A 24,248-nucleotide genomic window follows, 5' to 3' on the forward strand; every position below is an offset into this window, starting at 1 on the left:
GGTCCTATGTAAGCCAGATGCTAAATGTGGCACATGCATCTGGAGTTCATTTGTAGTGGCTAGAAGCCCTGGTATGCCCATTTTCTCCCTCTCTCAACTCTCTCTCTCTTCACATCCTCCCTCTCTCTGTCTCTAATAAATAAATAAAAATAAAAGCAAAAATATCAGCCCACCACAAATCAATTAATTTTATATTCACCTGATAATTCCAGGGGAATCTTTGGCAAAAGGCAATCCTATTTCTTTATAATAAATAACTGTGTTCTCCTATGACAGGTTAGTCTGCAAGTGGCTCGGGTGTGTCTGATCGTTTGGCTCTCCCTGTTCATGTGCTGTTATACTCTAGCTCACTGGAAGCGACATGGCCTCTTCAGGGTTTTGATATCTGAAGACAAAGTAGAAGGTCCTCTGATTTTCTCACTGTGTCCAATTGCCTCACGGTTATCTTCACCATGGAAATGGAACTGTGAACACTTGGCTGTGATCACTCTCTTCCATGCATATGCCAAAGTTGACTTTACCAATGGAAATACCAAGCGAGGCAGGGTGATCCTGATCCACCAGCCCACCGGATAGGGCTAACGGCCATCATCAGAAAGGGGGTGGCATTTGCCTTCTCTTGTCTGCTTTTCCATTTGAAGATGAAAAGAGCCAACAGGCCCAACCACATGTCTCCTAAGAGCTTTACTCATATCATCTCATGTAATCCCAAACAATCCCATTATTGGTTTTGTGTCTGTTTTACATATTTGGAAACTGATGTAATGAGAGATCAGTGAAAAAACTTCCAATTTAGAGTTGTAAGTTCCAAGAAGCCAGGGGTTCTCTTTCCACAGTTCTCAGCCTCCCAAAGAGCAAGTCCTTACCACTGAGCACCTCCTCAGCCCTAAGCTTTTCATGTAGCCCCCGGCAATAACAAAAGACCTCTACATTCACATGAAGATCAGAATCATTTCTGAAGATCCACAGTGGCAGTTGTTCTGGTGTGTGGGGAGTGCTAAGGGATGTTTCTGTCATGGCAGCTTAGGCTGAGTAGAAGTAAAGGTTAGAGAATTTGTAAGAAACAAAATGTACAAATACTGGGGCTGGAGAGATGGCTTAGCAGTTAAAGTGCTTGACTGCAAAGACAAAGGATCCAGGTTCGACTCCCCAGGACGCACATAAGTCAGAAGCACAAGGGGGTGCATACATCTGGAGTTCATTTGCAGTGGCTGGAGGCGCTGGCATGTCCATTCTCTCTCTTTCTCTCTCTCTCTCTCCCTATTTATGTATCTCTCCCTCACTCTCTCTCATAAATAAATAATAATAAAAAATTTTAAAACTGTACAAATATTAATTTGGATGATACAGAGTACTTACTGGAGCTAGTGGCAACACTAAAGGACTTCCAGGGATTAGAATTCTCACAATTACATTCTTCTTACATTATTTCCTACATTTAAATGAGCAAGCTGAGACACAGAAAGGTTGAGTTAACCTCCCAGGATCTTACAAATACTAAACTGTATAACACAGTCCTTGAATCCAGCCATGCTATAAGAAGTAAGCAAAAAGGGGCAAAAAAAAAAAAAAATTGTAGGCAGAGGCAGCTGCCTAATACCAACCCAGGTTTTCAGCCCCTTCTTTAAACCAGAACCAGCTATTTGAATGTCAGGGCCAGGTGCCTTATCAAGCCCATCATCTATTTAATTGAGAGCTTGGTCATGTGTAAGAACATGATGCCACTTGGCAGAACAATCATAGTTAGAAAACTTCAGGACAAGGCCTGCCAGGGAGGAACTGGTTAACTCACAATCTGATCAAAAGCCTTTCCATACAAAGCTGGTCATTGTCCTCACCGTCTCTCAGTAGTCCTCAAATTAGGGACCAGAAAACAAACTAAAAAGGGACCATGGGCTGTCAATCTGATGAAAGGGAAAGGATGCCATGAAGAGTGTAAACACCCCTACCTCCACAGGTCATTGTTCCTACAGCTTCACAATAGTCCTCCTGGGCTCCAAATTGGGAACCAGAAAGTAAACTAAAAGTGGACTGAGTTGTAAGTCTGATAAAGAGGAAGAGGGTGCTATAAAGGGTCTAAATATAAATTGTTTCAATTAAACCTTCTTAGGAGCTGAATTATGCATCTCCCAGATTTCCTGTGGTAATGTCCTAAACTCCAGTACCTATGAATGTGACTGTGTTTGAAGATCAGTCTACTCAGTGGATGATTACATTAAAATGTGACTGATTCAATGTGACTGGCATCCTTCTTATAGCAGAATTTAGGTCAACGCATGTGTGTGTGTGTGGGGGGGGGGGGGATCAGGTGAAGACACAGGAAAAATCTGCAAGCCAAGGGGCTTCATTAAACCAAAAACATTAATAATAATAAATAAAGAAACTTACCCTACAGACACAACTTTACCTTGGACTTCAGAACTGTGGGAAATAAATGTCTCTTGTTTAAGCTGCTCGGTCTTTAGTATTTGATTATAGCAGCCCAAACTGACTAATTCTAGGCTTAATTTACCAATCCTGCTTGACAAGCAGAATGCATGTATAATGTAGAAGAAATGAGGGATTCTCTGTAAATATATAGAATTTTGAACCTTTCTCCAAATAAAATCCATGACACATCTGTTGCCCTTTCTTGGGGCATGGTTAACTAAACTGCCTTTCTCCCGACACAAGGTTGGCTGAACACACACTGTTGATGCAAGGGTTTTCTACGAGACCCGGTCGCTGCTGTCTCGCCAAACCCGCAGCTGATACAGCCATTTTTAAATCCATTCTTCGCAGTGTTGCACCCGGTGGCCTTTGTTAATGATCACTGGAATGCACATAAACAGCGTCAGATAAATAACTCAGGCACACATCAAACACCGCTTTCTACAGAGGAATCCAAACGGCAATTTTCATGTGAGCTTCACTCTTAACTTAAACATAGCAAAGTCTCCTCAAGCACAGATATCAGATATCTGAAGATACAGACAGCCTCATTTTCCAGGCCAGAAGTCTATTTTCCAGAGCTCTCTTCTGCTGTGATCTCACAGGGCTAATGCCATGAGCATGAGTCCCTCTGAGAATTCTCCACAGAAGACCCCATCTACCTCCATGGAGGTGACTGAACAGGGAATGAGAGAGTGTTTTCTTTCTTACATACATGAGGGGAAAAAACTTTAGGCAAGGACATGTAGGTTAATAGCCAAGTGTATTTTATAAATAGTATTGCTTCCCAATCCCTGTGGTATCAGTCAATTTGTACTTTATAAGCTTTATCACTTATGAAATTGTTAGCGAGTAAAATTTGAAAGAACCATTAGAATTAATATTTATGACTCAAGAATGAAGAAGCAATTACTTTAATAGGGTATCGTTATTAACGGTGATATAGAGTACTTCCAACTTAATAGAGTGTGCATAACTAACATGCCTGGTAGAAAGACAACAGACAGAACAAGCACCGAAACAAAACAGAGCCAGGCAGGTCAGTGAGCTAGGAAGGGTGAGTTCAGTACACATCACATATAAGTATCTCATAAGCAATTGCCATAAAGTATCATTTATAATATATTATAATTGGTTATCTTACTTTCATACTCTCTCAAAGACAAGATTACACAATAAAGGATAAAAAGAGACAGCTTCATGAATGAGGAGCAAATGCTGGATTTGTTTTTCATTAAACTTGATGCTAAGGTTAGACGTAAAACTAACCAGGTCAAAGCCCAGTGATCTCACCCATCCCTCTCTACCTCCCTTCTTTCTTTCCTCTTTTTTTTTTTTCTTTGCATTGCAGAAGAGGGCAGAGGAGGTTGGCTATCTGTGATAAACTCAGATCAAGAAGGTTTTCTTGCCTTAAAATCCTTTACTCATGTCTCAGAACATCAAGGAGCATTCACGTTTGATCTACAATGAGATGCCTTAGTAGATGGGGAGGAAAAGCCAATGACTATGACACACAAGAGAACCCAAAGATAGGGGCCCATTTAAAAACTAAGTACTAACCTTTAATCAGTTCTCTGAAGGTGGGAAAGGAATTTTTAAATGCCTGTTAGAAGCAGCTCTGTTTCCCATCGGCTGGAAAGGCCATTTCAATGAGCCACCAGGAAGCTGCTCTATGCCCCAGATACCACTCTGCATGAGAGAATGACTGGCAGTGTCATTTCAAAAGGAAATGGCCAAACCACTTAATCTGAGAAGTTAAAACTGGAGAGTAAGAGGCTGGTCTCCATGACAGGTCCTAATGTATTTCTCCACACACATTGACTAAATTCATCAAGTGTTCTGGTATGATCTTGTTAAATGTGTTGAAAATTGATGCAAATTACCTTAAAAGCATGTCACTAAATGCTCTTTGTGGAGCTCATCATTTTTCTCCCCTCCTTGCAAGCTCCATGTAATAGTATATACCCCCCATCCCCCAGAATATGGTGAACTCACTTTTAAAATGTAGTTACAGGCTATGCTCAGTCCCAGGCAATGCATGAGGGCTTTCCTATCCCCAGTTCCTGACCATGACCTCCGTCAGACCTGCCCAAGTTCCAACCATGAATTAAAAAGACACTAGGCACTTTCCTCCAAATAATGTTCCGAACTTGTTCAAGTCAGGTCAGAATAGGGGTGGCCACAAATAGTACCACTTCCTTCCCATTCTAATGGTGGAAGCAGGCCCAGAGATCTGTGGTGGAGACTGAAAAAAAAAAAGCACAATTGGAGGTTGTGGCTGAGCTTGGTGTTGTTGATGTCTGCATGACATTTCCTTCTGCCTCAGCAGCTGGGTCCTATGGGTTGGGACCTCTGTAATCTGAGAGTAACCTGCACCATGAAAGAAGGGCTCATGTGTGGGAAGACAAGGAAGAAAGGTTACTGGAGAAGTGTACCACCTGGACACATGAGACTGGGAACAAGAGACTCCCCGTAACACCTTCTCATTTAAGCTTCACCCATTAAACATTGATCAAACATCTGGTTTGTTACAGGGACTGTGGCTGGTACCACAAAAGTAGCAGTGGTGTTGAGGTAAGAGTTGACAATCTGTGTTGATGTGGTGTATTCACAGGAAGGACAGAAGTTGCCCACTTCACTGGGGAGAATGACAGGCTCAGAGAGAACCTGGTTATAGCAAGGGAATGTATATATGGCAAGGGAATATAGTCTGGAGAGGTGTAGTGAACACAAATAGTTCATCTAAACTGAGCTCTAGCTGGGCATGGTGGTGCATGCCTTTAACCCTAGCACTTGGGGAGGCTGAGGTAGGAGGATCACTGTGAGTTCGAGGCCAACCTGAGACTACATAGTGAATTCCAGGTCAGCCTGGACCAGAGTGAAACCTTACCTTGAAAAGAACAAAAATGGAAAATCAGCACTGAAGAGAGGGGAGGCTGATGTGAGATGTCAACACAACAGGAAAAACACAGGGGTAGAGAGACGGGGATAGACGCTCCCCAGGGCCACATCATGGAAGACAGGCTATAAGTGGTCTTTTTGCCCTGAGCGTAGACAGCTGCGGAGAGACTGGAAAGGTGGTGTCGACTATGCCATAGGTCTTGGTGTCCCATCTTGGTATCCCTAGAACACCAAGGACCCGCAGGGAGGTACATGGCAATGAGAAATAAAAGATCACGGGATTGGATGAGGACCATGAGAAAGGAGTGATAACTTTGTAAGGACCCAAAGACCTGGATGGAGATACTAGCAGATGAGTCCTAAAGAGTTTTCTAGAGTCGCAATGTAAGAAAGAAAGGTCAGAGGCAAGCAGAGCTGTCTAACTTTTAGACTGTTCTCCTCTTATACACAACAGAAAGTAGTTGACTGCCTCCTTTCCATTTAGTCTCAACCCTATAGGATTTCTGGCTGAAATCCTTTTCCACTTTATTTCCCCTGGTCTGCTGCACACTGATCTGGTGTTGGCCCAGCAGGTGCAGCAGTGACCAAGAGGTTAAGGCGGCACATCCCTCCTTCACCGTTTCTCCTAAGAAATCACCACCATGACACCAGTGAAAAGCCGAGGGACCCTAATCATTAAACCTCTCCACCCAAGTGGGAAAACTGTCTAGAAAAGCTGGGAAAATCTGTACTGAACCCACTTCATGAAACATTAGCCTGTGAGTTACACATTCACCATTCCCGGGAACTGTAATGATATGTTTTCTTTCCTTTGGTCATTGATGTATCATTAACAGTCTTTGCACTGAAGGGACCAGCAAACAGGTTACTGTGCATGTGAGATTTCACTCTGGATACAGTTCTCTCTTTTGTATCCTACGTGAACATTCTCCTTTTGCTTATGAAACACCTAACTTCCTTGAGTACCTATCAGTTATCAGATCCTGAGTTAGCAGAATGTCACATGCAAAGCTTATTAAAATAATGCACAAATGTGTAGGAAATAGTTTGATTACTCCAAATGGATATGGTAGGAATATGAAATGATGAGCTGTTATGGAAGACAATTCCTCAAATATGGAAACACAGAACTGCCCTGTGCCATTGCTCCATCGGTAAGTCAATTCCTTTTATAAGTGTTTGCTCCAAATACATGAAAGAATGGATTTAAAAAGATATCTGGGGCTGAAAAGATGGCTTGGCATTAAGGCACCTAAGGACCCATGTTGAACTCTCCAGGTCCCACTTAAGCCAGATGCACGGTGACACAAGCATGTGAGGTCACACATGTGCACAAGGGGGCACACACATCTGGAGTGCTATTGCAATGACTGGAGGCCCTGGCATGCCAATTCTCTCTCTTTTTCACTCTCTCTCATTAAAACACAAAGATATCTGGCCAGTATAGTGGAGCACTGGGCCTTTAATCCCAGAACTTGGGAGGCCAACGTAGGAGGATCACTGTAAGTTCAAGGCTAGCCTGATACTGCAGTGAATTCCAGGTCAGCCCTGGGCTAGAGAGAGACCCCACCTCAAAAAAAAAAAAAAAAAAAGATCAATAACCAAACATTGGAAAAAATAAAACAATTATTCAACCATGATGACTAGCTAACTAGAATTTGGGATGTACATATAATAGAATGCTATTCGGCCTTCAAAAGAAAGGAGATATTGACACATCACAACATGGTCAAACCTTGAAGACATGATGGGAGGTAAAATAATTTCAACACAAAAAGGGCAAATAAAATATCTTCCACTTCTGTAGGCCACCTAAAGTGGTGAAATTCACAGACAGGAAGTAGAGCAGGCAGGGACAAGAGTGAGCATAAAATTGGAGTTAATTTTAATAGCACTTTCAGTTGGAGAAAATGAAAACATTCTAGGGATAGATTGTCATGATATTTGTATAACAAAGTGAATAGATTTACTGTCATTGCTGCTATTTAAAGTGGCTAAAACTGGGGGCTAGGTAGACTGCTCAGTGGTTAAAGCTAAAGGCACTTGCTTATAAAGCCTGCTAGCCCAGGTTTGATTCCCCAGCACCCACATAAGGCCAGATGCAAAATAGTACATTCATCTCATATAAATTTATAGTTTCAAAGACGATGGCAGACATACACACAGTTTTTGCTGTTGTTATTTTGGGGGGTTTTGTTTTGTTTTGTTTTGCTTTGGTTCTGGCTCTGGTTTTATTTATTTATTTTTGAAGTAAGGTTTTGCTGTAGCCCAGGCTGACCTGGAATTCACTATGTAGCCTTGAACTCATGGTGATCCTCCTACTTCTACCTCCCGAGTGCTCAGATTAAAGGCCTCCACCTACAAACAATTTTTAAGTGGCTAAAACTGTAAACTTTATATTGTGTGTATTTCACAAGAACAAACAAAAACTTTTTAAAAAAAAAAGTGAGATGAAAGTAAATGATCTGAAGACTCCACTTTCCATGGAAAGGGTTATAGTGAAAATGAGTAGGAAGACAGAATTTCCAGGCAGGAGTCAAGTCTACAGAAGATAGTAAGCCTGAAAGCTTAGATGTCAAGAACACGGCTCAGGGGTAGGTTTGTCTTTCTCTCTCAGCCTCTCTCTCAAATAAATAAATAAAAATATTTTTTAAAACTTATAAGAAGATGACAGAGAGGACAAGTACCGCAAGATAGTCTTTTGACCCCTACTCACACCCACATATCATACACATCCACACATACATGCGCACACATAAATGATAATTAAAAATCAGAGCCCATACCTGCTAGGAAAGCCCACAGGTGGTCTGAGCAAAGCCCCACAGTCCAGGCAGAAGGCTTACCCAAGGTGTCATTTCCTGAACAACTAACTGACCAGGGCAGTCTCATCGCCTGGCTACGACAAAGCTGTGACTAACTCTAATGTCAGCCATCTCAGTGAAGCCCTATAAGTGGTCACTGAATATCCCTCTTTGTTCTTCTAACATATGAAGGACAAAAGTAAATGTCTCTGATCCCACACAACTAAGTAGAAAAAACATAAAATCTTTAATCTTAGGGTTAACAATTCTTATGATTATCATAAATACTATGCAGGATGTTTAGGGACTTTTGAAACTATACTCTCAGTTACTTTATGATTTGCTTTTTAAAATTATTTTAATTAGCATTGAGAGAATTAGTTTTCACTATGTTGTTTTCCAAAATGTTTTGTTTCCCTTCTTTCTTCCTTCTTGTACTCTCCCTCCAACCACCGTAACATTTATTTGTTTATTTATTTATTTCTTATTTATGAGAAAGGAAGGAGCAGGGAGAGAGAATGGGAGTGTCATGGCCTCCAGCCGCTACAAACAAAGTCCAGATGTGTGTGCCACCTTTTTCCTATTATTTACATGGTCCTGGGGAATCAAACTTGGGTCCTTTGGCTATATAGGCAAGTGCCTTAGCCACTAACCATCTCTCTAGTTCCATAACCTTCTTCCTGTTTTCATACTACATTCCTTTTTGTTCCTCATTTCTCATCACCAATTGCTCCTCTCTCATGATCTCCTGTCTTGACTCATCAGTTGTCAGCTCCTCACACTCCCCTTGTTTTCTTATGTATAAACATTAAGTCAGGTGATTCAGGGTTGATCAAGAATAGTCCAAATTTGCCAGGCATGGTGGCACAGGACTTTCATCCCAGCACCTGGGAGGCAGAGGTAGGAGAATATCTATGAGTTAAAGACCAGCCTGAAACTACATAGTGAGTTCCAGGTCAGCCTGGGCTATAGCAAAAAAAAAAAAAAAAAAAAAAGTGAAAAGAAAAATAATAGCCCAACTTTGACCTAAATATTAAGACACAGAGGGTTTATGGGAGCTTTAAAGTGTCCATGTTTTTCTATAAATCTAAAGCTTCTCTAAAAAGTCTGCTTTAAAAAATATTTGTTTGCCTGTGTGTGCATGTGGTGTGTGTGTGCATGTGTATGTGTGTGCGTGTGTGTTTTGGGGCACACCAGTGTCTCTTGCAACTGCAAACAAATGCCCTTCTGGTATTACATGGGTGGCTGGGTATTAAACTCAGGCCAGCACGCTTTGCAAGTAATCACCCGTAACTTCTGAACCATCCCCTCCTCCAGCCCAAGTCTATGAGCTATTTAAAAACAAAACACGTATGTGTGTGTCTGTTCTAGTAATTATCAACTGATAAGAATGCTTATGCCTCCACAGTCAGGGTTATCAGAAATATAACTGATGCACATTCTTAAAGCCTCCCCAGGTTCCCCAGGGTATCTCGGCTTGTATAACTGTGCCAGCCCAGCTAAATAACTTCAGTAGCATATCATAGTTGAAGGAGAGACCAGAAAGAGGCAGTGGTCTCTAAGTATAGCCATATGTCACTTAACACTGGGGACCCATATTCTAAGAAATGTGTCAGGCAATTCTGTCACTGAGTGGACACTTTACATGGTGTCACTCATTACCAACCTAGCCCATCTGGTTCAGGAAATTGCTTGCTCCTTGCCTGTCAACATTTGTATACTGAAGACTGAAGACAACTTCACACAATGTTTTTGTTATTCAAAACATAGCCAAATCTAGAAAAAGCATTCCAGGGGCTAGAAAGATGGCTTAATGGTTAAGGTACTTGCCTGCAAAGCCTAAGGACCAAGATTCTATTTTCCAGTACCTACATAAGCCAGATGCACAAGGGTGGTTTAGCAGACAGCTTCAGGTTCGCTGAGATAAACTTCCAGACCAGGCACAGTTATAGAGGAAGGGATTTATTGAAGCCTACAGATCCAAGAGAAATTCTATAAATGGCAGAAGAAGCTGGCCTGTCGTCACAGGTCCAAGCAGAGAGAGAGAAACACAAGCCTAAAGCCAAAGCCACAGCACACTTCAGGAACTCCTGCTAGGCACACTTTGCATATCTTTAGACTGAAAACTGAAACTACCACCACACCTTAAAATCCACCCAGTGACATTGCCTCCAGCCAGGTGGCTGCAGATACAAACTACAAACAATAAAGAACTGAATATGCTGGGGACCATCTATTCAAACTACCACAGGTGGCATATGTGTCTGGAGTTCATTTGCATTGGCTAGAGGCCCTGGTGTCCCCAATCCTTCTCTCTCTACATATGTTTCTCTTTCTCTCTCTCTTTCTCTCAAATAAATAAATAAATGAATAAACAAATAAAATGTTTTTTAAAAAAGAAAAGGCATGGTAAAAATACTGTGCAAGAGGAATTTTTCAGCTCAGCTAGAATCCTGTGGGGCACTATCAAGCATGGCCTACATCCTTAGATAAACATTGTTATCAGTACATATGATAGTAGTTTGTACAGATCTCAAAGGGACCACAGGGCTGAGGAGACACACTGGCCTACACAGGCACCTGGCCCCATCACCAGCAAGTTCACTATTTGTCACTGTACCTAAGTTAACACAATTAAGATAGCCGTGGTCACCCTTGTTGTCCCCTAAAGGGAAAAGAGTGATAAACCCAGCAGTTGATGCCTCCACACCCCACTGCATTACTCCACGCAGGATGTGCAGGACCCAGAAGCACTTAGCCAAATGCACAAGAGCGATGTAAGGAACCCGACTTGCAGTCACTTTCTCCACTCTCTGCGATTATTTTTCTGATAAAGGTTATTCTCAAAATGATGGAACTGAGAGGTGATCACTTTTTTTTCTCTCCTTTTTTAAGATGTTGACTTGTACATCTTCCCAGTCTCTCACACTGGTACTTACACAACCAAAGACATCATTGCTATGATACCAAACTGTCTCAATAGAGATGAACAATTAGGACATAACTTATACATGTGAAGATAAGAAAGAAAAACTAATGTCTATATTCATCCCAGTGATTCCAAACATATGTGTAATACAGTGGCATACTGTAAAAGCTCATTCTTAATTAATCAACTCCCTAATATTCGAAAAGAGAGGTGAAGGAGAAAAGCAAGGGGAGAGGCCAGCAGAAGGAAAGGGCGGGGAGAGAAGGGAAGGAGAGGAGCAGGAAGAAACTTCCATTCTTCTTGGTGCTGAAGAGATATAAGGGGGGCTGGAGAGATGGCTCAGCAGTTGAAGCACGTGCATGAAATGTAAGAAGTACTTTGAGGCACTATTTGTGGGTATATAAACCGAACAGTGTTTCTAAAAATAATGAGGGAATAAAGATCACATCTGACGGCTAAAGATGTACAACATTTTCTTACCCTTTGAAAGGGTCTGGGTTACATCCCTACTACTGAACAAAAATTCATTATTTAGAATCTACAGTATTTAAAATATTTATTTATTTGAGAAAGAGAAAGAGGGAGGGAGGGAGGGAGGAAAGAATAGGAGTGCCAGTGTCTCCTACCACTGCAAATAAACTCCAAATGCGTGTGCCGCTTTGTACCTCTGGCCTTATGTGGGTCCTAGGGAATTGAACCAGGGCTGTCAGGCTTTGTAAGCAAGTGTCTTTAACAGCTGAGCCGTTTCTCTAGCACAAAATTATACATTAAAAAAAATATATTGCAGCTGAAAAATGTTCAAATATTTATTGCAGCATGATTTCTGACAATTCGAGATTAGAAGCCTATCCTAGATGTCCAACACTGACCAAAGGTTAAATAAAGTATTATGTATCTAGACAATAGAATCTTATTATTAAAAAAGTAATTATAGGAATTCAGCTCCTGGCTCTGAAGATAAAATCAGCACTGCCTGGCATTTGTACAGTCACTCATAAAATCGCCAAGAACAGTCAAGGATAGTCTTCAAAGACCAGGCAGCAGGCGCGATGGCCCCCGGCATCCTGGGAAAGAGCCCCTGGCTGTGTAGCCGCCAGCCTGCAGCCACCTTCTGGATCGCGATTCACCAGTGTCTCACAGAGTTAAATATACACACATCCTTTGGTCAATTCCACTCCTAGAGACACAAAACACATGCATCCAGAAAAGGACTTTTATAGGAGTTGCTCTTATACAATAGACAAAAGCTGGAAGCACACCATCAAGGGAATGAATAAACAAATTTCAACATGCCCATAAAATGAAACACTGTTAAGAAATGAAAGGAGCAAACCATGAACACAACCAACAGAACTAACACTTAGAGAGAGAGAGAGAGAGAGAGAGAGAAACCCGAAACAGGAAGAGACACATGTGCAAGTCTACACTAAGAACATAATATCATGCAAAACTAAAGTGAAAAAAAAAAATACTAAAGTCCAGCTGCCCAGGCCTTTGGGAGCATTTCATCATGAGTTTCAGGTGACAGACATGGAGCTGCAGAATTTGATGCTTGCTCTGCATTGGTTCAGTCTTTCCTGGCTGTGCCCAATTCCTCCTTTTTGAAATGGGAATATTTGCTCTGTGTCATTGCATGTTGGAAGTATTTAGTATGTTTTGATTTTCTAGGCTCTGTTGTGAGCTTCAAATGAGACTTGGAACTTTGGATTTTTGAATGGTTCTGGTCCAGTAATGACTATGGGGAGTTTTAAACTTGGACTGATAGGGCTGGTGAGATTGCTCAATGGTTAAATATGATTGCTTGCAAAACCAGATAGCCCAGGTGTGATTCTCTACTATCCATGTACAGCCAGATGTACAAAGTGGCACATGAATCTGGAGTTTATTTGTAGTAGCAAGAGACCCTGGCATGCATACTTGCTCACTATCTCTCTCTCTCTCTCTCTCTCTCTCTCTCTCTCTCTCTCTCTCTCTCTCTCACGCACGCACGCACGCACGCACACACACACACACACACACACACACACACACACACAAATAAGCACATACATTCTCTTTTTCTCTTCTTCCGCTCTTCATGTTTGCAAATAAGTAAACAAAATATTTTCTTTAAAAAAAGAAACTGCAAAAAATGTTGGACTGAATGCATTGCGCATCATGAGATGGCCATGAGTCTGTGGGAGCCAGGGCAGGAATGTGGTCGTTTGAATATGAAATATCACCTATTGCTTCATGTGCTTGTGATTTAACCTAGTAGTTAATCCTCAGCTGATGGCAATTTGGGAGGTGGAGCCTTACTAGAGGAGGTGTGTGGAGTGGGGGTAGGCTTTGGGGTATTGCAGCCCAACCCCTCCTTGCCAGAGCTAGCTCGCTCTTGCTTCTAGCAGACGTGACAAGATGCCATTCCAAGCCTCTGCTTTTCTGCTATCATGAAACATCTCCTTGGCAGTATAAGCCAAAATAAACCCTTTCCTCCCATCACCTGCTATTGGTCTAGTATTTAGTCCCAGCAGAAAAAAAAAAAAAAAAAAAAAGTAACAGCTACAGAAAAGTCAGTGTGCTGGCTGTGTGGAGAAAGAAGCCCTGATAGAGAATTGTCTAGGAGAGGGCACTAGGGGGCACCTTGGGGTGATGGAAATATTCCATAGTTTGATAGGGGTGTAGCTCATGGAAGAGTCTGCATCTGCCAAAATTCATCTAAGTCTACACTAAATACAAGCATGTTTCACTGTCTGCAAACTGCAGGTGGTCTCCCACAATCAGGACTAGCACTACAGTGAATCCCTATCAATGGGGACAGGTTGGGGCAACCTGCGACAGCTTCTGCCATGTCACAGACCTGCAGCCAGTCCAGAGCTGGCTGGTAAGCGTTGCTCATCTCCGTCTTACTCATGAGCTGTGTGGTCAGGCCTGCAGTGAGATCATCTATACAGAACACATACAGATTTCCCTTGTTCCTAAACAATAAAGTGTAACAGCTTTTATAGCTATGATAGTACTTATATCACATTGGGTGATATAAAGTTATCTAGCAATGATTTAAAGTATCTATCTAAGAGCAGGATGGAGAGATGACTTGGAGGTTAAGGCACTTGCCTGAAAAGCCTAATGGCCTGGGTTCCATTCCCCAATATCCATATAAAGCCAGGTGCACAAAATAACACATGCATCTGGAGTTGGTTTACAGTGGCTAGGGGCCCTGGAACCCATATTCATTCTCTCTCCTCTCTCTCTCCTTGTAAATAAATAAAAATACAAATTATATAGGATGATGTGCCCATTCTGCACACATATAACACACTCTGTTAAGTCAAGGATGTGGGAAGCAATGGAGTTTGGGATCTATATCCCGATGGGGAGTTAAGGGGCCCTCTAATCAATATCCGGTGGGTATCAGTGGATCACTACCTGGCTGGATAAACAGATAAGTGGGAAAGAAAGCATTTAGGAGTGACTGCACTATTTCAGTTCTACAAACATGCTCAGCTTTCTCTCCTGGGGGCCTTTCCAATCAGCTGTGTCCTGCACATCCTTCCCGTTTCCTTCTTCCTGCCTTCTGCAGGTCCTTCAGTGAGTTGCTTCTCCCGGACCCCTTCGCTGCCCTTCCTGAGTCTTCTCCACACATCCGCATATGTAGAACCACAGAGCACAAGCCACATGCCTGACTGTCTATTTCTCACGCTAGACCAGAAGCTCCTGGATGGTCCAGGCTTGCCTTGGACCGACAACCAAAGACAGTCTATTGTGTGGGTCACTGTAACCAAGGAGCTTACTTTGAGGGCTTCGTGTGGATACAGTCACTGCCTTGGCACATCAGTGATTGCATGCCTGGAGAGATGGCTTAGTGGTTTAGGCATTTGCCTGCAAAGCCAAAGGATCCCGGCTCGATTCTCTAGGACCCACATAAGCCAGATGCACAAGGTGGCACATGCATCTGGAGTTCATTTATGCCCTCGTTCACTTGCTCTCTCTCTCCCTCTTTCTCTCAAATAAATGAATATAAAATATTTTTTAAAACCCAGTGATTTTGACCCACATTCCCCAGTGATGAGGGTCCCTTCACAGGGGGGAGAAAAGGGAGGTGGCTAACAATGGTACCAACATAACTGTATACACATTGTGCACATAATTAATAATAAAAAACAGTGATTCCATGAATTACTAAATATGTACAGTATGCTTAGATACAAAGAATAGAGCCAAACATGATCCCTGGGTATAAGAATCACAGGCGACTGAAAAAAATATCTTATAATTTTCTTTATTACTTTTTGCGCGCGCGCGCACGTGTGTGTGTGTGTGTGTGTGTGTGTGTGGTGTGCATGTGTCTGTGCCCTTGTGAACCCACATATATTCGCCTTGTATAGGGGGTCATTGGTCTGCAGTGGCCTGAATGGAATGTTGAGTGTCAGACTCCATTGCTCTTCCACTTGGTCTTGCTTATGAGCCAGATTCTCTGTTTTTATTATTTCTGAAGATTCTTTGTACACTGCTCCCTGCAGCACTGGGGTTACAGGCGCGTGTGGCTAGGCCCAGATGTTTTATGTGGGATCTGGAGATTTGAACTCAGGCCGTCTCAGATCCCCTCAGCCCTCATGCTCACACAGGAAACACTTAACGACTGAGCCATGTTTCCAGCCCAATTTTCTTTGTTTTTAAAAGTTTCCGTTACTATCACACTTTGCTTTTACATCAGAATACAGGATTATTGTGTAAAGAAAAGGTCCAGTGAAGCCTTAAAAAACACATGAGGCATGTTGGGGTGTCACTGGGATACCCCTGCACCACTGTGTACTGTTTCAAAATTTGTTATAACTTCCTTTAAAACCTGGGAATATTACAGTATGTATAGAAAATAGGCTTATGCATAAAAGTTTTCTGTTTATTAAACAAAAAGCCACAAAGAATTCCAAACTGTACTGTATGTTGCAAAGGAATATCTCTTCAGAAATTAAAATTTATCTTTTTTCAACCTTAGTATATATAACAGGAAGAAATAATAATGTTAGAGATGGCTTCCTTTTCTTTCTACAAGTACACAGCAACTTTATTTTGGTGCCAAAAGAGTTGGGGATATGAACAGCATCTTGTGATAACAATCTTACAAAAATGTTCGTATTCATTTCCCAGAATACTAGCCAGTTCCAGACAGCAGGAAATGTTGAGACAGACCAGACATGGGATGGCCTGTGCTCAGCCACTCAGAAACCAAAAAAGAACAGAAAAGGGTTTACTAAACATGCTGACCCACAGAAACATGAAGGTCGTGGCCTGACATACCACTGCTGCTAATATCCTAATAAGAAAGTTCAAGTCTTGGACTGGAGAGATGGCGCAGTGGTTAAGGTGTTTGCCTGCAAGGCCTAACAACCTCTGTTTGATACCCCAGGACCCACATAAAGCCAGATGCACGAAGTGGTGCATGTGGTTGGAGCTCATTTGCAACGGCTTAAAGTCCTTGTGCACGAATGCATTCTCTCTCTCTTTCTCTATCTCTATACATCTGTCTACTTGAAAATATATAAATATTAAAAATAACAACAAATAATTTTAAAAAAGAAAGTTCAAATCTTGTCAATACTCAGCTCACTTGCTATTCACACCGAATGGTTTAAAGTTCAATTACTGTGTCCCTATTTGAATCCTACAATTCTCTACTTTTCCTGCAGATGACGGTGTGAACCTCTGAAAGAAAAGCTATGTAAAGCCACACTGCTTGGACTCCCCTGAAAAAGACCCTCAAATCTGTCACATACCTTCCAATCAACAGGTGCGATTGGTTTACCTCAGCCCTCCTGAATCCCTGCCCACTTTAGTGACTGGCTGTCCATGGAACACACGGAAAGTGGGCTGCATGATGCTAGAAGCCAGCTGAATGGTGGTACCCTTCTGTTTCTCTCCATAGCCTACTTCCCTAGGAACCAGGCACTGTGAGGCCACTATGCTGAAGAACCACACCAGCTCTCAAAGTTGCTCTGCCACCATATAGAGACACATGCTCTGGGAAGCTTGCCCTGCCCCAGGGACCCGCCCCCAGCTGCTCCTCCTCAAACCCCACTGCTCATCTGCAGCCTCATGCTTGCGCAGCAGAGTATTCTTGACTCTTGACCCACAGCAAATTGGAAACATACAAAGCCAACACTGCTGTTTTATTCCACAAAGTTTTGAGGTGGTGTCTTCTTACACAGCCATAGATAACTGGAAGAGAAACTGTGTGTGAAAAAATGAAATAAGAAGATAACATAAAATGGAGGCGTATTTTTGAGGAGAGCAGAGAACGTGACAGAATAGATGAACAAGGTATGAAGGTCAGGAATGTGGTATGGATTACTTCTAAACCAGAATGATGAACTAAATAGAAGATTTCTTTCATTTGTTCTGCCAGAAAATCTCAATATCTGAACCTGGTTGAGGCCCTATGGACTCAGTATTTCTATCACATGGCTCCCAGAAAGAGTGACTGTCTAGTTCCTTTGAATAGCCCAGACTCATTTGTGGTAAGACACATAATTTATATGTAATCCTCATCCTATAAAAAATCTTTGAAGATATCCTAGGAATGTGCAGTCTATCTGTTTTCCTAGCAACTGTGTCAATGTGCTTAGCAAACACTGTATATTTGGGTAATAATAGCAAACCTCACCTAGTTATTGTCAAGTTATCAGAAATTTGGAGGAAAATCTACAACAGACATCTGAATTAATGAGGCTTTACAAATCCCAGCAAACAAGCAGCTCTTGTCTAAAGGTCTTCATACAACAAAGGCTCCTCTGTGATTGTGTTCCCACAACAAAGTGCTACTTCCTAATTAAACCTACACAACAAAATTAAGTGCTGATCTGACAGACAACTCTATTGTCAGTCCAATAGGAAACATTTCCTTTAGACAAAATGGAATTTATCTTTAAAAAGATTTTTTTTAAACTCATAAATCTGTCCCTTCTGGTGAAATTTCTGAACAGATTTTAAGTCTTTTTTATTTTTTAAGAAAATTACTAAACATTGATTCATTATCCTGCTTCTTAGCTCCAAAACATATGGTAGGGGAAACCCAATTTTCAGCCCCAGGTAAAGTGTGAAAACAGTGTAATGCTCTGCAGATTTCCAGGAATGAAAACCCAAGGGGCTGTAGTGCAGGCAAAGGGAGCAAGGGGAAGGGGGCTGGATCCAGCACCCCAGAGGAAGGAGGAACCTCTAATTGATTTTGTCACTCACCCCATAAATTCATAACAGAAAGGAAAACAATGCCAGAGGCCTGAGAAACACGAGGGGAGACAGTGTGGCACAGTGTCCAAGGAACTAGAAATAGTGGTTTCCAATCCTCCGTTTAGCACAAGGAACCACATGACCCTGGACAAGCCAGTGACCCAGTTACCCTGTGTTGCCAATTCCCTTCCTAGAAAGAAGAGATCATCTGTATGCCAGGACTTTTGGGACTAACAAAAAAAAAAGAAAGAAAGAAAGAGAAGAAAAGAAAACAGATGAGGAAGAAAATGTTGAATGAGCTCTAATCTACACCTTGAAAGTCTAAGTATATATGACAGCAAACATTTCCCTTTAAAGCGATACTCAAAACTAACCAAGGAGGGGGGCACAGTTGGAGAGATAGCTTAGCAGTTAAAGGCTAAAAACCCAGGTTCTATTCCCATGTAAGCCAGGCGCACAAGATGGCACATGCATCTGGAGTTCATTTGCAATGGCTAGATGCCCTGATGTGCCCATCCTCTCTTTCTCTCTCTATGCCTCTTTCCCTTTCTCTCTCTCAAATAAATAAATAAAATATTTTTTAAAAAGCTAAACAGGGATTTGCAATATGAACCTTGAACACAATTTCTACTCAGCACCTTACCTCTGACATGGTATGAGATTGACCCCTTTTATTGAAAGCTCAAGTTATTATCATTCAAAAGTCTAGGACAGGGGATTGTTAGGCAAATGATATAAAAATCTTATCGGATTGATGCAGCCTTGAAACATCAATAATAGGTTTGATATTAGTAAATTTTCATGCCAAAATATTGAATAAAAAACCAGGACACCATTGTCAATATCACATACCCTCAGCTGAAAGAACGATGTGATCCTAGCATATAGAGCCCAGGATCTTAAATGTCTGGGTTCCTACCCGTGGGTGAGTTACTTAAAGTCAGTGTTTCCATTTTTTCCTCCACAGGGGTTATGAGGATTCAGTCACGCAGCCTAGATCAAGTATGGACATAGCACAGGGCCTGGCCTTGAAAGTCTTAGTAAATGGTAGTATGGCTGCAGTACTACTATATGCATGGAATTCCATACCAAAAAAAGAGTGAAGAGGAAAAAATATCATTAATGGGTGTCGCAGAGAGAAGGGGCATCAAGTATTTCTGCTTTCATACACTTACCTGCACCTTCTGTTTTTTTTTTTTATTTTAAAAGAATCTTGTCATTTTCTAACCCCCCAAAACATATTGACTTATGAGTTCATTTTCTCTAAAATGTACATAATTGCATTCACTCTTTTGCTAATCCTTTTAGTTAAATCTAATTAGGTTCAATCTTTGGATCTTTGGATATCTAAAGTCATTTATATATTAGAAACAGAAGAGGGGCTCAGATGTATTGAGTGTGAGGAATTTGTTAGGTATTCTATAGCTTTTACAATGCTATAACATTCTACTTTGTAAATGGCACTAGAGTACCATACTACTGGCACTCGTTATGGTCTGTACCTCACTACATAAAACACAGCAGAGACTTAACATTCCCCTACCAAGCAGCACTGCTTCCCAGTCTCCTTGGCCATACCTTGAGCCAATCTCACAGCTGAATTTCAAGGGTACCTACTCATGGATGCATTAGAGGTTGGTCCATGATCCTGCCAGAATTCTAAAGTTTGCATTTTCATTTCAAATTTAGTATAAAACATTAATGTGAGAGTATTATGGTTCTCACTGACCACCATTATAATAAAATACGGGGCCAGGATGTCAATGGTTGCCTCTTTTGTGTTTATATCGTGGCACGGGGGGGGGGGGGGAGGGGGCAAGTGATCACTTCCTGAAGAAGACAGTATTGATGCTGGTTGCTTATCAACCATTCTTTCTGGCCCTCTCCCTTTTCAGAACACTGTTTCTGGAGACTGAGAGTGGGCCTGGGCCTCTGCAAACCATGAGGTGTTCAAGTCAGCTGGCGGATGGAGGGGACATGCTGGAGTCCCATAGAGGGAGGACAGATCCTTTCTATCTACTGGCTCTTTTGGTCATCCTTACCTCAGCAGCAGCCTTGGATGGGACTGCCATAGCAAAGGCCAGTGTCCTGTCCAGAGGAACCACCTCACCCTCCTCCAAAGTCCAAAGAGGACTCTCTGCCAAGGAGGGGGAGGGGGGGTTCTAATAACCACATCTTCCTGTCTTGGTTTCTCCAGAGTCACCACTGTCCCTGAGTGTCAATCTTGCTTCCTTTTCAAGTCCTTCAACACTAATTCCTCATACTACATACGTCCCTTTCCATGACAAGTATGGCTTCCATTCTCCTGATTGGACCCCAGCGAACACCCAAGAATATGCATTTCATAATGCATTAATTGCTTTGATACTGTGATAAAATACAGATGTAACAAATATTACCATTTTAGTCATGTTAAATGTGCCACTCAGTGACATTAAGTAAACAGAAGACATTGCTGGTAAAACTAGGGACTTTGAATGGCAAAACAGTTACTGGAAAATTACTTTGAATTTTGCTAGTGGGGCTAATAGCATGATGCCTATTCACAGAAATGTTTTATTTTAAAATATTTTTTAATTTATTTGCAAGCAGAGAGACAGAGAGAGAATGGGTACACCAGAGCACCTTACTGTTACAAACAAACTACAGATGGATGTACCAATTTGTGCATCTGGCCTTTGCATGGGTAATCAAATGCAGGCCATTAGGCTCTGCTAGCAAGTACCTTGACCACTCAGACATCTTTCCATCCCAGTGTTTTATTTCTTGACGTGTCCTGATGAGCACAAGTCACTTGAAATAACCATGTCAGGATGCTTAGAGATTCCTTCGGCCTCGGACAAAGGTATGTGTACGTTCTGTTTTTACTTTTGAAATGTTTTAAAAACATTAACATACATCATATTAACTCAAGTCTTAAAGTGGAAAGTTATCAACAGTGGTTTTTTACTCACATAAACTTGTGAACCCGAGCTTGGACAATCACTTGAGAGCTTCCTGTTCTGTTACCTTATCCACTATACAAATTGGATATCATTATTTTCTCTTTTTTTTTTAACTTTTTTTGTTTGTTTATTTTTATTTATTTGAGAGCAACAGACAGAGAAAGAGGCAGACACAGAAAGAGAGAGAGAATGCATGCGCCAGGGCCTCCAGACGCGTGCGCCCCCTTGTGCATCTGGCTAACGTGGGTCCTGGGGAATCAAGCCTCGAACCAGGGTCCTTAGGCTTCACAGGCAAGCGCTTAACCACTAAGCCATCTCCCCAGCCCACTATTTTCTTGATCATGCATGTGTGCAGTACTGACTTCTCTTCTTAGATTCTTGTATTTTTTTAAATTTTATCTAATTACTTATTTAAGAGAGAGAAAGAGAGAACAAGAGTGAGAGCAAATGAGAGAGAGACAGAGACAAAAAGAGTATGGGCACCCCAATACCTCCTATTATTGCAAGTTAATTTTAGGTACGTGTGCCGCGTCATGCTCCTGCCTTTACATACACGGGTACTGGGGAAATGCACTAGGACCATCATCTGCTGAGCCATCTCCCCAGCCCACCCTTGCACATTTTTTAAGTGACTATTTATTCAAACAAGTCTGGTCATTGGCCACTAAATCACCAAAGTTCTATTTCAATCCTAGAGTGCACCTTTGGGTTTCACTGTCATGAAATTCTGTGATACCTCTTTGAAAGAGAGCACCTGACTCTTCCAAATGATCTAAACCATTTCGGTGAAGGGAAATGTAAAGGGGATAGGAAGGCCACACAATGGCCTTTCCCAGAAATGCAAATCAAAAGTGCAACAATGGCCTCCAGGCGTTTGTCATGTTTCCGTTTATCCCTTCCATGTAGACTCCTTCCTCTTCCTTTCCCTTTCTCAAAATACTGCTACAAGCAGGGCACACGGCAAGTTTCTCTCCATTTTCCTCTGTGGCCTGGAAGCCAGCTGGCAGATCTGAGTGCGGCCACAGCCATTTCTACCTGGCCTTCCCCACCCCGTGAAGAGGCTTTGCCTGTGTCAGTGGCAGGCAGCTCCAGCTCCACAGCACCCTGGCTGCATCTGGCCGGGATGAGGCATGTCAAGAGGTCGACATTATCCATTTTTGGTGTCCCAGTTGGATCAGTCCTTATATGATAATTTTGCAGGATCCTAATATGAAGACGGCCAGACTAAATGGTAGGGACTGCGTGCATTTTATCCCCACTCAGTGTCCCTGAGCCCTTTGGCAGGGCATCTAACACGCAGCCTGCCACAAAACCCTACACATGGAATGCAGCTATGTAGATGCAAAAAGCACCTGGCACCAGGGAGGCAACTTACTCAGCTCCTTAACAACTCCCAGGGAAGATGATGACTACAGTTTGTTTACTTCTCACCTGGAGACGACACTGAGAGGAGAGTGCAGGCATGTTAACACACAAGGCTGGCACCACAAGTACTCCAGTGACCTACCTGCCGCAAGTCCAGAGTGATGGTGACCCAGTGAAACTCTCGTCCATTTTGAATACTGGGGCTTTGCCACCAGTTATTGGTGCCATCTATCGCGTGCAATATTGGGTGACGTTCTGTGAAAAGAACAGAAAGCCATGCATTTCTCTCAAGTCTGTGTGTTCTTGAACGTCTAAGCTCACCGCAAATGAACAGCAGTCAAGGTAAACACGATGTTTAAGGAGTGTGAGTAGACACCCATAGTTACTTCAGAAATATCAACCCTCATTCACGGCGGGGATGGGAGGGGAGCTCAGAATTGGAGCACGTGCTTAGCATGCACAAGGATCTGGGTTCAACTCCAAATCAAAAGCGCCCTGGACACAATCCTTCAGAATGAACAGAAAGAGATGCACTTGCCTCTGGGGTTCGTACTGTTACCATCGCAGACGCGGCACTGGGCATGTCTTACTGGCCGGCCCGGCACATGCTCCACGAGCTTGCAGAACATCTCGGGTCCCTTCTCCCCACAGGTCGCGTTTGTGCTGATGTGAGCATTGCTGGCCAGATTGAGAATGGCAGGGAACAAGCCTGAAAGAGAAAATGCGCCAAACCAGTTGAGTCACACTACCATTTGATTAACATAGACAGTAAATCCACATGTTAAGTGAAGGACATCTACACAAAGGTAGGATGCATTGAAGGGCTCTGGGTTTCACTGACATGAAATTCTGGGACAAGCAAACCCATCTGTGACTGAAACTGCACACTAGCTGTAGGAGTTAAAGACTGAAAGGATATGAGGGAAATTTTTGGAGTAATATGTGCAATCTTTATTAAAATATAGGCTTCCTAGTCACATGTAGTTGTGAGAAAAAAATATAGGATTAGCACACCTTGGATTTGAGTATATTTGAGCATTTTGCTGTATTGAAATCTCAAGTAATAAAAAATAATAATAAATATTGAGGTGCAACCTGAAATATTCAGATGTGAAGGGCACTATGCCTTGAACTAATTTTGAAATGGATCAAAAATAAACTGGGTGGCTTGAGAGATGGATCATAAGTTAAGTGTGCTTCCTACACAAGCATGAGGTTATGAGGGCCTGAGGGGGGCTTGAAACTGCCCAAGTTCAAATCTCCAGATCCTACATAAAACAGCAGGGCACAAATGATGCAATAGTAGCATGTCTGTTATGGTGGAAACCAATTGCTCACTAATTGGACTGCAGACCTGCTCTACTAGAGGGAATACATACATGGTATTGAAAACCAAACTGCCCTGTAAGCACTTCTCTTAATGTTCACACCCATATATTAATGCCAGTTTCACTTTTGGTTAGAGAAGCTTCTCTTTTCACATGGAGGTGGCCTCTGGGATTACTCAAAAGGTACCATGGTGCTGAGAAAAAGTGACAAGAGTGCTCAGTACTCAGATATCTCTATCACACCTTCTACGGTTAAGGGTCCATTGTGGAAAAGGTGGCGGAAAGAATGTAAGAGCCAAAGGAAGGATAGGACTCTTTACAACGTGCTCCTCCAGACACA

General features: G+C 42.2%; 1 protein-coding gene across 2 annotated transcripts in view; it reads right to left on the minus strand.

Annotated features, from left to right (window-relative positions):
* The window catches only part of Lama1 (laminin subunit alpha 1), a 156,947-nt gene that overhangs the window by 104,442 nt on the left and 28,257 nt on the right, over nucleotides 1-24,248 (minus strand). For both annotated transcript variants that reach the window (XM_045143150.1, XM_004662598.2), the window contains exons 2-3: nucleotides 23,119-23,289; nucleotides 22,723-22,835 (exon numbers count right to left, since the gene is read on the minus strand). In XM_045143150.1, coding sequence (XP_044999085.1) covers nucleotides 22,723-22,835; nucleotides 23,119-23,289 — 284 coding nt within the window. The remainder of the gene's footprint in view (nucleotides 1-22,722; nucleotides 22,836-23,118; nucleotides 23,290-24,248) is intronic.

Source organism: Jaculus jaculus, chromosome 2, assembly GCF_020740685.1.
Source record: "Jaculus jaculus isolate mJacJac1 chromosome 2, mJacJac1.mat.Y.cur, whole genome shotgun sequence".
NCBI classification, from domain to species: Eukaryota; Metazoa; Chordata; class Mammalia; order Rodentia; family Dipodidae; genus Jaculus; species Jaculus jaculus.